Genomic DNA, 12,552 nt, shown 5'->3' on the forward strand with positions numbered 1-12,552 from the left:
CTGCCTAATAGCTTGCATTCATAAATATTGCAAATACCGTTTACAATGCTTTACGCTAGTTTCAGTGTTTTGCATACACTAAATTGTTGTTTACTGTAGGCCCTACAATTTCTAATTTGCTAAGGAAAGAGACCAGGCCAGCAACGAACAAAGCAACAGCTTCCCTCAGGGCTCGGCAGAGAGCAGCCCCGCAGCTGAATTCTGTACAGTGCTTTTCCAAATTACAAAAACACCCGGCTGTTTGTGTGCCCATTTAACGCAGAGACACACACCTCCCCATGCCCATGGGGACCGCGCGGGGCGGGCGCCCCCCCAGCCATCGCAGCTCCATTGCTCCTCCGGGGGCAGGAGACGAGTCGGGGCAGGCTAACCACCGCCCCCCACCTCTCCCAATGAGCTACCCCTGGGCCTCAGGCTGGGAAATCGTGACGGGCCAGCGACAAACACCAGCCACTGACATCACTCACGGCCAGCAGGGCAGCCACTGCGTGGGAGGGGCGGGGCTCGGCTCTTCTCCCTCCCCGGGGCCGCACGCAGGCGGGGCCGGGCACGTGACTCGCAGCCTCGGAAATTCCGCGGGCGGGGGAGGCCGCGGTGCCTATCCCCTCAGTCCTCCAGTGCAGACGGGACGCGCTTGCTGCGCCTCGGCCGCCGCGATGGTGCTGACTTCGTGCTCCGCCCTCTCGTTGTCGGCGACCTTCCAGGGGCGGGGTCAGGAGACCGCAGACATGGCGGCGCCCAGGGGGCGCGTGGAATGCCGGGTCCGCGGTTGATTCTTCCGCTGACCCCGGGCCCCGCCGCCTCCCAGCTCGCGGCGTGACTGCGGGGAAGCCCCCGAGGTCTCAGAGCTGTCCCCATGTTCCTGCTCCGCCGCCGCCGCCGCGCGCTGCCGCCCGCCCCGATGCCCTGGCGCCGGCGCGCGGGGAGCGACGGCACCGCGCCTCGCTGGGATGTCCTCGTTATCGGCGGGGGCCACGCCGGGACGGAGGCGGCGGCAGCGGCGGCTCGGAGCGGGGTCCGGACGCTGCTCGTCACGCACAAGGCCGACACCATCGGTAACCGCGTCCTCCGGAGCCCGTCAGCCGCTCCCGCTGCGCTGTGACCCCCTCTGTGCGTCGTGTGGGCTCCCGGGCAGCGCCCGGCGCAGAGACTCGCAGCCCCCGACTGATCGTAGGGCGTCTAAAGGGTCACAGCCACCGAGCCGGGGAGAGCATTCCTGGCCACCGGTGCTGTGGGACAGCTGGACACATCTAGGGTCCAGCAGGACTCCTCCATTACAAGCCCTAGGCCTGGTTTACACGTAAAACTTAGATCGACATAGCTGCATCGCTTGGGGGTGGAAAATTCACACCCCGAGTGCAGTAGCTAGGCTGATCTATGCCCCCCTCGCCCCAGACGCTCCAAGGTGGAAGGAAGAATACTTCCAAAAACTAGCTACCACTGCTTGGGAGGTGGAGTTCCTAAAGCACTGGAAAAAACCCCTTTCATCAGTCTCTAGGATGTATCTACTCTATACGGCTATAATGGCATAGCTACAGTGCTGTAGCACCCATAATGTAGATGTGGCCATAATCACAAAAGGTCGATGCCTCTCCTTGCTCTGCGATGTCCCTCTTATGTCCTTCACTCAACTAGAATTACTTCTGTCTTAGGAGCAGGCAGGTCTACACTTAAAACTCTGCACTGATGCAGCTGTGCTCCTGTAATGCTAATGTGAAGACGCTCTTACTCTGACGGAAGAGAGCTCTACCATCGGTGTAGTTTCATTTACCTCCTCAAGAGGCGGCAGTTATAGCAACAAGAGAAGCTTTCCACTGACAGCGCTGTCTACACCAGTCGGGCGGGGGGGAGGGGTTGGTATAACAAACGTTGCACATGGGGTGTGGATTTTTCACACCCCTGAGCGACACAGTCATACCAATGTAAATCTGTAGTGTAGACCAGAGCTCAGGTTGAGTGTCTGTCTAGCTAGCTGTCATTGAAACACTGTCCTTGGCTTGAAGCTTCAGTGACATTGTCTTTCTATGATGTATATGAGAAACAGCTGAGCTTCACCGCCATACTTGTGGCACACACAGTCTGTTTCCCCTAGCAGCTTTGCACGTGTGGCAGAACCCAGTGGATTCTGTGGCCACACAGCGATATGTAACTAACCTTTTAGTAGTTTCTGTGATGTCTCAGAAGCAGCATAGACGTATAGAATGAGTATGAGGCTAGGAGCCAAGATCCCTGGTCTAATGGCCAGTTCTGATATTGTGGCCTTGAGCTACCTTCTTGTTAAACAGTAGTAATAAATGCTAGGGTTCAGAAAATGTAAGGCTGCCATTAGCTGATGATAAAAGGCTCTCTTGTGTTTTATCTAGGGCAAATGTCATGTAACCCTTCCTTCGGTGGCATTGGAAAGGGGCATCTCATGAGAGAGGTAGATGCCCTGGACGGGCTGTGCGCTCGGATCTGTGATCAGTCTGGAATTCATTACAAGGTGCTAAACCGGTGTAAGGGGCCTGCTGTGTGGGGTCTCCGAGCCCAGATTGATAGGAAACTCTATAAAGAAAACATGCAGGTGAGAATGACATGGCGGGGGAGAAGAGAAGTAATGGGGCAAAATGGGACGGGGAAATTTTTGACTGGGTTCAAGGGAAATGTGAGAGAAGTAAAACTTGGGTCTAATTAGAGAAACAAATAACCCACTGTGGTTCTGGTGTCCGCATTTTTTAAAGGATGTTGAAAAATTGAGACGGTGCAGAGAAAAGACAAAACTAATTTGAGGCTGGAAACCGTGTCTTACAATGTGAGACTGAAAGAGCTCAATTTGTTTAGCTTATAAAAAAAAAAAATCTAGAGGCGACTTAATTATGGTGTACAAGTAGCTTTGTGGGGAGAAAATACAAGGTACTAAATGGCTCTTTAATCTAGCTGGGAAAGACATGACAAGAATCAATGGCTGGAAACTGAAACCAGACAAATTCAAATTGGAAATAAGGCACAATTTTTTAACAGTGAACGTGATTAACCACTAGGGAATGGGAAATGATGGGTTCTCCATCTCTTAAGTCTTCAAGACTGGAAGCCTTTCTGCAAGATACTTTTGTCAAACACAAGTTATTGAGCTCAATGCAAGGTAACTGGCTAAAAAATATGTGGTGTGTTGTACAGGAGATCTGAATAGATTAAATTAAATTAATGGAGATATCCTATCTCCTAGAACTGGAAGGGACCTTGAAAGGTCATCGAGTCCAGCCCCCTGCCTTCACTAGCAGGACCAAGTACTGATTTTGCCCCAGATCCCTAGGTGGCCCCCTCAAGGATTGAACTCACAACCCTGGGTTTAGCAGGCCAATGCTCAAACCACTGAGCTATCCCTGATCTAGTTGTTTCTTTTGGACTTAAAATCTATTAGTCCTTCATTTCCATTTAATAAATCCCAAACAGTGCAGTAATTGGATGTCCAGCGAGTTGGATCACAAGTACAGTGAAATGACCTGATGACAGAGTGGGAAAGCAGTGGGGTGAAGGAAAGGAAGCTCTGTGTATGCAGGAGGGAGGTTGTTGCTGAAAGTTTTGGAGAAGAGGTTCTGAGATGTTATTTTGAGGGGACGGTAGGCCCATCTTAGTGATGTATGGACACTCAATACTTCCTTTTTTCGTGGCAGAAAGAAATCCTTAACACTCCACTGCTGACTGTTCATGAGGCATCTGTGGAGGATCTTCTCCTGGTGGAACCAGAGCCAGACCGTCCTGGGAAATGCCAAGTCAGTGGAGTCATTCTAGGTACGTACTGGAAGCTCAAGGTGCTTCACTGGGTTGGTTATGTCTTGGTCGTAAGTGGGACCATGAGAGTAAACATGTCTGATTCCTCAAGCTGACTTGTGCTCGAAGTCGGGACTGGTAAAAGGATAAGGAGTCTTTCGTTAATCTGCTTTAGGTTGAGTATGTGCGAAACAAACCAGCTGCCACAGTGGCGGGTGTGAGAACTAGGTGATTTGGGGAACAGATTTACAAAGGTTTATCTCTAGACCAGTCGTTCAGAATATGTCCCAGGCTATATGAGAAGATTTTTGTTGGGTTAATCAGGTGTGCCGAATACAAACTCCTTTCCGTCTAACTAGTGTTTGACTTGTGAAAAAGAGTATATTTTTCTTAGTGCAGTTTCTAGTGAGTGTTATCCACATTACAGCCATCACCATCACACGTAGCACCAACTGACTCCCTTGCTGACAGTCTCCTCAAGATGGAGAACTGCATGGAACTGGTCCCTAGAAGTGGGCTTTTCAGGGTAGCCATCAGGCATGAGAGAAGTGTAGAAGAAATTGTTCGTAATGCTTATTTGGTGGTTATCTGGTTGTCATCCTATCTCAGTAGAAGCACTTCAGCCACCGTTGCTGCCAGACCAACACCTTTCCCTATAGTAACACGAAAACAAGCAGCTTTGCACTGATGAGGCCTTTTACTTTAACTGTTTCATGTTTGTAAGTTCTTGTGTTTCCTCTGTCACTTTACTGATGAGGACCTAAAATCTGTAGATAAAATCTTAATTCTTCCTATCAGAAAGAAATTCTAAACACTCAAGGACCCTCCAGCTGTCTCTGTCCTTAGTTCTTGGTGGGGAAGGAAAGGGTCTCTTTCATTTCATTGTCACACGTCATTGAAATGTGGGTCCGCAACTTATTGTGTTGTAGGAGCAGCAGTGATCTGTATGCTCTGTATAACTATGCTATGTATAACCTGTATACTCAAAAGGTCTGTTATACTCCCCCCCCCCCCCCCCTTTTGTCTCCTCTCCCTCTCTGAATACCTGTGAAGTGGCTTTCCCCCTCCCTCTCCCTCCTGGAATGCTTGTGGGATGAATGGGCTGGCTGAACAGCTGGAAGATCAGAAGAGCTTCTAGGTAGATAAGGTGTCTGGGACTCTGATTAGGCAGCGATCACACACCCAGTGCATGGACACTGCCCGAGGTGGAGTGTGACCAACCAGATGCGGCCAAGTCATCTCTAGTCGCAGGCCATGAGGAGCAGGTCCTTAAAAGGGGAAGGGGCCATGTGCTCAAGGGGGCAGTCACAAGATTGTACCTCCCGTGAAGGCCCTTCGCCTGGGACCACCTGGCCAGTGGTTCGCTGCGTTGCATTTCATTGTGCCTCGGGAAGACTTCTCTCAATCGCACCGTCCATCGCTGCACTGTGGGGCACTTATCTTCAAGGATCCTGACATCTCCAGTGCCGTGCCTGTCCTGGGAGCGTGAGTATGCGAGTGTGAGTGTAACCCCTCCCCCTTCCTTTGAGCTTAGCTATCAGTATAATAAACGTGCTGCTTTCTGCCAAACTCTGGTGGGTCATTAGTCCTCCCTAAGCTTACTAACTGGCCCAATTTCCGGTAACAATTGGGCTTTGCTCTGGTCACTGGCACTCGCTCTTGTCCCCTCAGATGAGGATGAGACAGAGTACTGGGAAGGTTAAATTGCACCTGGTTTTGTGTCTCCATTAGTTTTCTCTGTATTGACAAGAGGCACACGGAAATTCAGTGGAGAATGTGGGCTGGTGCTAGGTAACAGCACCAGAAACATCAAGGGCTTGTTAATATGAAATGTGCTTATTTCTATAAATTGATTGTATTCCAGGGGATGGAAGCAGAGTCCACGCTGGGAGTGTCATCCTGACTACAGGCACGTTTCTGAGGGGGATGGTCTTCATCGGATTAAAGATGCATCCCGCTGGGCGATTAGGGGATCAGCCCTCCATTGGACTGGCTCAGACCTTGGAGAAACTGGGATTTGCTGTGGGAAGGCTGAAGACTGGGACCCCACCTCGACTGGCCAAAGACTCTATTGACTTCAGCGTTCTGGAGACACACACGGCTGACAACCCTCCTGTGCCATTCAGCTTCCTCAGTGAGGCTGTGTGGATCAAGGTGGGATTGAATGCTGATAATACACATGCTGTTGGGGTGAGCTGGGAGAGTGCTCTCAGTGATCCCTATATTGCTGTGATCAGTACCATCAAGGCAGTGTGTGGGGTGGGGTCTGCTGGCTGAGGAAGTGGTCTTGTCATGCAATCAGAGGGTGTCGAGTTACCTCACCTTGATGGCTCAGAATTCAGCTTCTCTGAGGCATTAGCTCTTAGCTAGGAAGGCTAAAGCCACGAACCTCCACCCCATATCCGTCACCTTCCTTGGGATATCTGTGCTGTAATTGGGTAGGTAGTGTATTGATTAGAGCAGAGAACATGGTTTCAAGGCTCCCAAGGTTTTACTACTCTCTGCCACTGACTCATTCTTCAGCTTGTTATTTAACATCACTGAACATCTGTGCAGTGGGGATGACAACGCTACCCCCCTTTCAGTGCTATTATGAATGTTAGATAATGTTTGATAATGCCTTTTGAGGTCTTTAGATAAAAAGTGCTAAATAAGTGCAAAGTATTATTGTTGGATTAAATCCAAGTGATTCTTGACCTCTGTCAGCCAGAAGATCAGCTCTCATGCTACCGGATTCTCACCAATGCCAAAGTGGAGCAAATCATCCACGATAACCTTCACCTGAACAACCATGTACGGGAGACAACAAGAGGGCCCCGGTGAGTATGGGCATCCTGGAGAGATCTGTGTGTAGTGATCTGACTGCGTATCTGAAGCCCTCTGGGTCTCCCTTTTGTAGCTTCTGGGAGGGCTGCTGTCAGAGATTGCTTCTCTCCAGGTCAGCACTCTTGTCCTGATGGATATTCCCTGTTGCAGATACTGTCCCTCGCTTGAATCCAAAGTTCTGCGCTTTCCAAACCGCATTCATCAGCTGTGGCTGGAGCCTGAGGGTCTGGATTCCAACATCATCTACCCCCAAGGGATGTCAATGACTCTGCCGCCGGAGCTCCAGGAGCAGGTGATTGCGTGCATCTGTGGCTTGGAGAAAGCCAAGATGGTGCAGCCAGGTGAGTGAGGGCCAGATCACTCCAACCAGTGTGAGCTGGCCCTTTCCAGACCAGCTTTCCATTGAAGGGGGTTGAGTGGAGTCTACATTACATCTACATGCAAAGGCATCTGGAAATATTACCCCTATTGTACCCAGAGGCTGAGGGTGTGAAAAAACCTACATGCCGTTGCACTTGGGGGGGTGTGGGGAGGTGTTGTATCATGCTGGGCTCTCCGTGGGAATTCTGACACCTTTATTCTGTGGAATGAGGCAGGGGTGTTTGTATTTCTTCCCCTGATGGATGACTGATTTTTGTCTGTCTGGTTTGCTTGTAATAGGCTATGGGGTTCAGTATGACTTTCTGGACCCCCGTCAGCTCAGTGCTTCCCTTGAGTCCCGTCTTGTTCAGCGACTCTTCTTTGCAGGACAGATAAATGGTACCACGGGCTATGAAGAAGCTGCAGCCCAGGTGAGCAGATCTGGGAGTGCATGTTCCACACTCAGAAGGGGAATGGATATAACCTGAAAGGCCTTCTTTGAACTAGCAAGCCTGGTAGATGTAATTCACCTCCAGTGCAGCCCCCAATAGCAGTAACAGTGTAGTGCAGACAGGGAACAGTTTTGCCACTGTTTCATCCAACACTACTCACAGCTCGCCTGCATCCTGCCTGCAACCTTGATTACCACTGTTGGAGTTGCATCAGTGATGCATTACAGCTACAAAGTCTGTTAAAATAAATAATAAATAAATAAATAAATAAAAATATTAGTTAGTGTAGACACCAGCCAAATGGGCAGTGTTGAGACTGCACTCCTGATGGGCATGACTGGAAGCACATGTGAAAAGTCTCCAATGGCTACATTGACTGAAGATGTCTTAGAACTCTAACCCCAATCAGCAACTGCAGCACTGGACTATGAGTGGAGAAGCACTGACAGTAAAAAAACAAAACACAATCTAGTGGTACTGAACAGCACTGCAAACCATATATTACTGTGTCAGACAGTGGCTGCCTTGTCGCTCTTCTCCTTCCTCCTGCACGTGATCCCAGTGCTGTTCCCAGCTGGGCACTGCCTGAGTTGTGGATATGATCTGGGATTATGCGCACATGGCCGTCAGAGCATTCAGCAGCAAAGGCCCTGCTATTCTCAAGAACAGCTTTCCTACAACTTAGTTTTTAAAAATACCAAGGAATCCTAATGTCAGCCCAAGAGGCTAGTTCCCTGGTGCCAGGTGTGATTATTGGTAGCAAGGACTAACTAATCTGGAAGATCTGCAGAAAAAGAATTCTTCTCAGGGGACAGACAGACAGACATACAGACAGGTAGGATCACGTCGCTCACCAGTTAGCCCCTCTGAATTGATTAAGTAGCAATGATGACTAGCTTCAAGCAGTCTGGCCTAGCATTCAGGTTGAAAGATAGTCACCATGACACACTGCTTTCAGTTGGGGGAGAAGAAGGAGGGGATCCTCAGAGCTCTGGAGGGGATGTGGAGAGCCTCTTTTTTCCCAGTGTGGGAATAAAAACCACTAGGGGTGTTAAAGCATCACAGACCATCACACACCTCATGTGACACGGAGTGTGCTACACAGGTCTAGTGGCTTATATTTGGCCACATGTGTGGATCAGGGAAGCACCATTGTGCTGGCTTCGCAGCAGCTCCTGTGACCATTTTGCTCTCTGGCAGGGAGTGATTGCTGGGATCAACGCTGGCCTGCGTGTCAGTGGCAAGCCCCCTTTTATCATTAGCCGCACAGAGGGCTACATCGGAGTCTTGATTGATGACCTCACCACCCTGGGCACCAACGAACCATACCGCATGTTCACCAGCCGAGTGGAATTCCGCATGTCTCTACGGCCCGACAACGCAGACAGCAGGCTCACCCTCCGAGGTAGGCAGTTGCTTCTCCTGGTGATGTTCACAGCCCTGTCTGTGCACCCTCTCTCGCTCACGCACACTCTCTCTATGAAGGTTTTGAGGAAGCTGGCTGTGTGTCCCAACAGCGATATGCACAGACATCTCAGATGAAGGCTACTTTAGAGGAGGCAATAGCAGTGCTAAAATCTCTTCAGTTCACCGCCACCAAATGGTCCAGGCTGATTCCAGAGGCTTCCATAAGCAACAGTCGAAGCTCCCTTGCCAGGTAAAGGCTACTGCTGATCCTTTCTTGTCTGTCCAGTGTGTACTTCTGCAGAAGAGGCCTTTGCTTTTCTCTCCTCTGCTTTCTAAAACTCAGTTAGTAAATCTAATTCTGGGAGGTGGTGTAGTGGCAGACGGACAGCCTGTCTTTAGCCACGGAAGAGGTATAGCACTGGCTGCGGCAAAGTAGCACTTTCTATGCAATGTGCCTCAGCCCTGCGCTGGAGCGACTGTCTCCCTGGTTATGTGAAGGCACTCCACTCTTTAGCACTGGTCAGCCCTTGGAGCCTCTACTGAGACTGCTGACAAGGGAGGTGATGGTTGGACAATGTGGGCCTAGGAACTAGACTGAGACCACCAACTCATTTCAGCTAGGCCAGATGGTAGCAGTTCTTGGTCACGGTGGCCCTAGTCCCTCCATCTCTCCTCGTCTCCCCTCTCTTTACCTTCCTTTTTGTTGTTTTACAGGTCAATACCTGAAAACTCCCTTGCGAGGTTGTCATAACTATAAAGGGAAGGGTAACAGCTCTCCTGTGTACAGTACTATAAAATCCCTCCTGGCCAGAGACTCCAAAATCCTTTTACCTGTAAAGGGTTAAGAAGCTCGGGTAACCTGGCTGACACCTGACCCAAAGGACCAATAAGGGGACAAGATACTTTCAAATCTTGGGGGGGGGAAAGGCTTTTGTTTGTGCTCTTTGTTTGGGGGTTGTTCGCTCTTGGGACTGAGAGGGACCAGACATCAATCCAGGTTCTCCCCATCTTTCCAAACAAGTCTCTCATATTTCAAACTTGTAAGTAAAAAGCCAGGCAAGGCGTCTTAGTTTTACTTTGTTTTCTCAACTTGTAAATGTACCTTTTACTAGAGTGTTTATCTTTGTTTGCTGTACTTTGAACCTGAGACTAGAGGGGGGTCCTCTGAGCTCTTTAAGTTTGATTACCCTGTAAAGTTATTTTCCATACTGATTTTACAGAGATGATTTTTACCTTTTTCTTTAATTAAAAGCCTTCTTTTTAAGAACCGGATTGATTTTTCCTTGTTTTAAGATCCAAGGGGTTTGGATCTGTATTCACCAGGAGTTGGTGAAAGGAAGGAGGGGGGAAGGGTCAATTTCTCCTTGTTTTAAGATCCAAGGGGTTTGGATCTGTATTCACCGGGAATTGGTGAAAGGTTTCTCAAAGCTTCCCAGGGAAGGGAATTAGCTTGTGGGAAATGGTGGCAGCGGACCAGATCTAAGCTGGTAGTTAAGCTTAGAAGTCTTCATGCAGGCCCCCACACTTGTACCCTAAAGTTCAAAGTGGGGATACAGCCTTGACAGAGGTACTTTCCAGTTTCAAGGTTCCTCAGATGCCATTATCTAGCCACCTTCTCCCTATTTGCCTACCCAAATGTGCCCTCCTCTCAACAAAGAGCTGCTCTCCCTTACTCATCTGGTGGTGGCAGCAAAAGGGGATAGGTTCTGTGATCATTCATCTCTGAACTGACCTTGCCAAAGCTAAATTCAGCGGATCTCACTAGGAACAGCTGTTAACCTGTTCTGGGTAATTCGCTGGCCTTGCTACCATGTTCTTGTTTTCACAGTGCCCTTGACATCCTTCAATATCCAGAGGTCACCATGGAGCTTTTGGCAAGAGCTATCCCAGAGCCCCTGAGAAAGTTTGCTGAATGGAGAGAACTGGCAGAGAGGCTGAAAATAGAAGGTATAGGAGTCTGCTAGTCCTCTGTAACCAGATCTGCTCAATGGCTTTAGAGCTCATTCAGTGGTGAAGGAGCACAGAGCAGAAACCCCAGTCATCTCTGCATGGACTTGAGTGGGGAAAGAATTATTGTCACCAGAGCATAGACCCATTCATCTCTGGCCCCCAACCCTCTCCTGGAGAGGCCCCTATTCTCCTACTCTTGGGATGCAAGAGGAATTGTCTCATTGTTCATTCTGTCCTGTTTTTTCCCACCATACCACTCCACCAATGGCTTGCAAGCTTCCCCAGAGGACCAGGCTCTCCTCGAGGGAGAGGAGCATTGTCTGTGTTTATTCATTCCCATTGCAAGCTGAGCTGGTGAAACTTTCCAAAGCACCTCCAGGTGTTAAGCTCCCTAGTCCCTGGTAGTTAGAGGCTTAATTCTCTTAGGTACTTTTGAAAATCCCACCTAGAAGTCCTAGTTCCGGGGGCAAGAGCACCTGTGCTGTAAATGTATTGTATCTTTATTATTATTTTCTCTGTGCCCCCCACAACTCCCACTGCAGCTGTTTATGAGTGGCATGTAGCCAGCCAGCAGCAGGAAATAGAGGAAGTACGTCGAGATGAAGCTCTCCAGCTGCCGGAGGACCTAGATTACTTTGCCATTGACGCATCGTTGTCCCAGGAAGTGCGAGAGAAACTAGATTCCAACCGCCCCCAGACGGTGAGGCACTGGGTCAGGGATGGGGATGGAACAGTGATGGAATTCCATCTAAGCACCAAAATGCTTCCATATCTGTCCAAGGGACTCTTTGTACAGGTGTCTAGTCTCTATTTGGAGTTGGATATCGATGGCTGGAATAAGGCTCATTGGAAAGCTTCAGAGACTTGGGTATTCTCCAGTTGATCTGTTACTGTTTCTGTCTACAGATCGGAGCAGTCAGTCGCATTCCTGGAATTACACCAGCCGCCATTGTTAACCTGCTGAAATTTGTGAAGAACAATCAGCAAAGGACAGAGCACATAAAGCACTCTAGGACTGGCAGACCCTTACCAGAGGGAAATACGTTTGGGAAGAGTACATTTCAGAACTCAAGCTTGAGCTGTACTTCATGAGGAGGAACCAGAAAATGGCTTTGTTAAAATGCCTTCACGAAGGAGGGTATAAGTCATTAGACAGTACACCGATGGATATGCTACACCTAAAGCCAAAAACCATTCTATGACTTATGTCATCAGTTTAATCTGAAGGAGCTTTTGTAGAGTGACCAGGAGTCTAAGTAGCTCATCAGTGTGTCTTGCTCCTCTTAAGTTAAAATAAAATGATGATGGGGATATCAGTCAACCAAGCACCTATTAAAAAGCATTGCTGAAAAAACATCCCTTCTATCAAAGGTGTTGACTAAGGAGGAACGTATCGCCCTGTTGAGCAGCATGAGATGCTAGTGAGAACTAGAAAGCCAAGAGCCCAGTAACTCTCTGCTTATTGTCTTCAGTAGGACTTGGATTTGTCCCCAGCTCTGCAGTGGCTGGTGCTGCCTTTCTTTTTATGTGATTTCAGCCAGCTGGAAACATTCCTGATTATGGAAAGAATTTATAAATACTTGCCTTATAGTAACTCTTTAATGGGCTGAGGGTAATGTTAAGATACAACCCCCTGCACCTCAAATTTTAAAATTAACTTTGGAAGGGAACTCAATTGGGAGGGCTGGCTTCCCATCTGATCAGGAAGAAAAGTTAACTTTCAATTTAGATGAACCTTTAGGATTGTTTTTGTTTATTTATTTATTTATTTTCCAGAAGCCATTAACTTATGCCCAGCATATAGAGT

General features: G+C 48.9%; 1 protein-coding gene across 1 annotated transcript; it reads left to right on the forward strand.

The window, feature by feature from the left end:
• Positions 1 to 856: 856 nt before the first annotated feature.
• Positions 857 to 12,085, forward strand: MTO1 (mitochondrial tRNA translation optimization 1). Its single transcript, XM_065400949.1, has 12 exons — positions 857 to 1,055; positions 2,364 to 2,563; positions 3,654 to 3,771; positions 5,615 to 5,904; positions 6,457 to 6,569; positions 6,727 to 6,917; positions 7,237 to 7,367; positions 8,589 to 8,793; positions 8,874 to 9,045; positions 10,624 to 10,742; positions 11,288 to 11,445; positions 11,652 to 12,085. The coding sequence occupies exons 1-12, from the start codon at positions 857 to 859 to the stop codon at positions 11,835 to 11,837; spliced, it is 2,082 nt and encodes a 693-aa protein (XP_065257021.1). The 3' UTR covers positions 11,838 to 12,085.
• Positions 12,086 to 12,552: the final 467 nt, after the last annotated feature.

Source organism: Emys orbicularis, chromosome 3, assembly GCF_028017835.1.
Source record: "Emys orbicularis isolate rEmyOrb1 chromosome 3, rEmyOrb1.hap1, whole genome shotgun sequence".
NCBI lineage: Eukaryota > Metazoa > Chordata > Testudines > Emydidae > Emys > Emys orbicularis.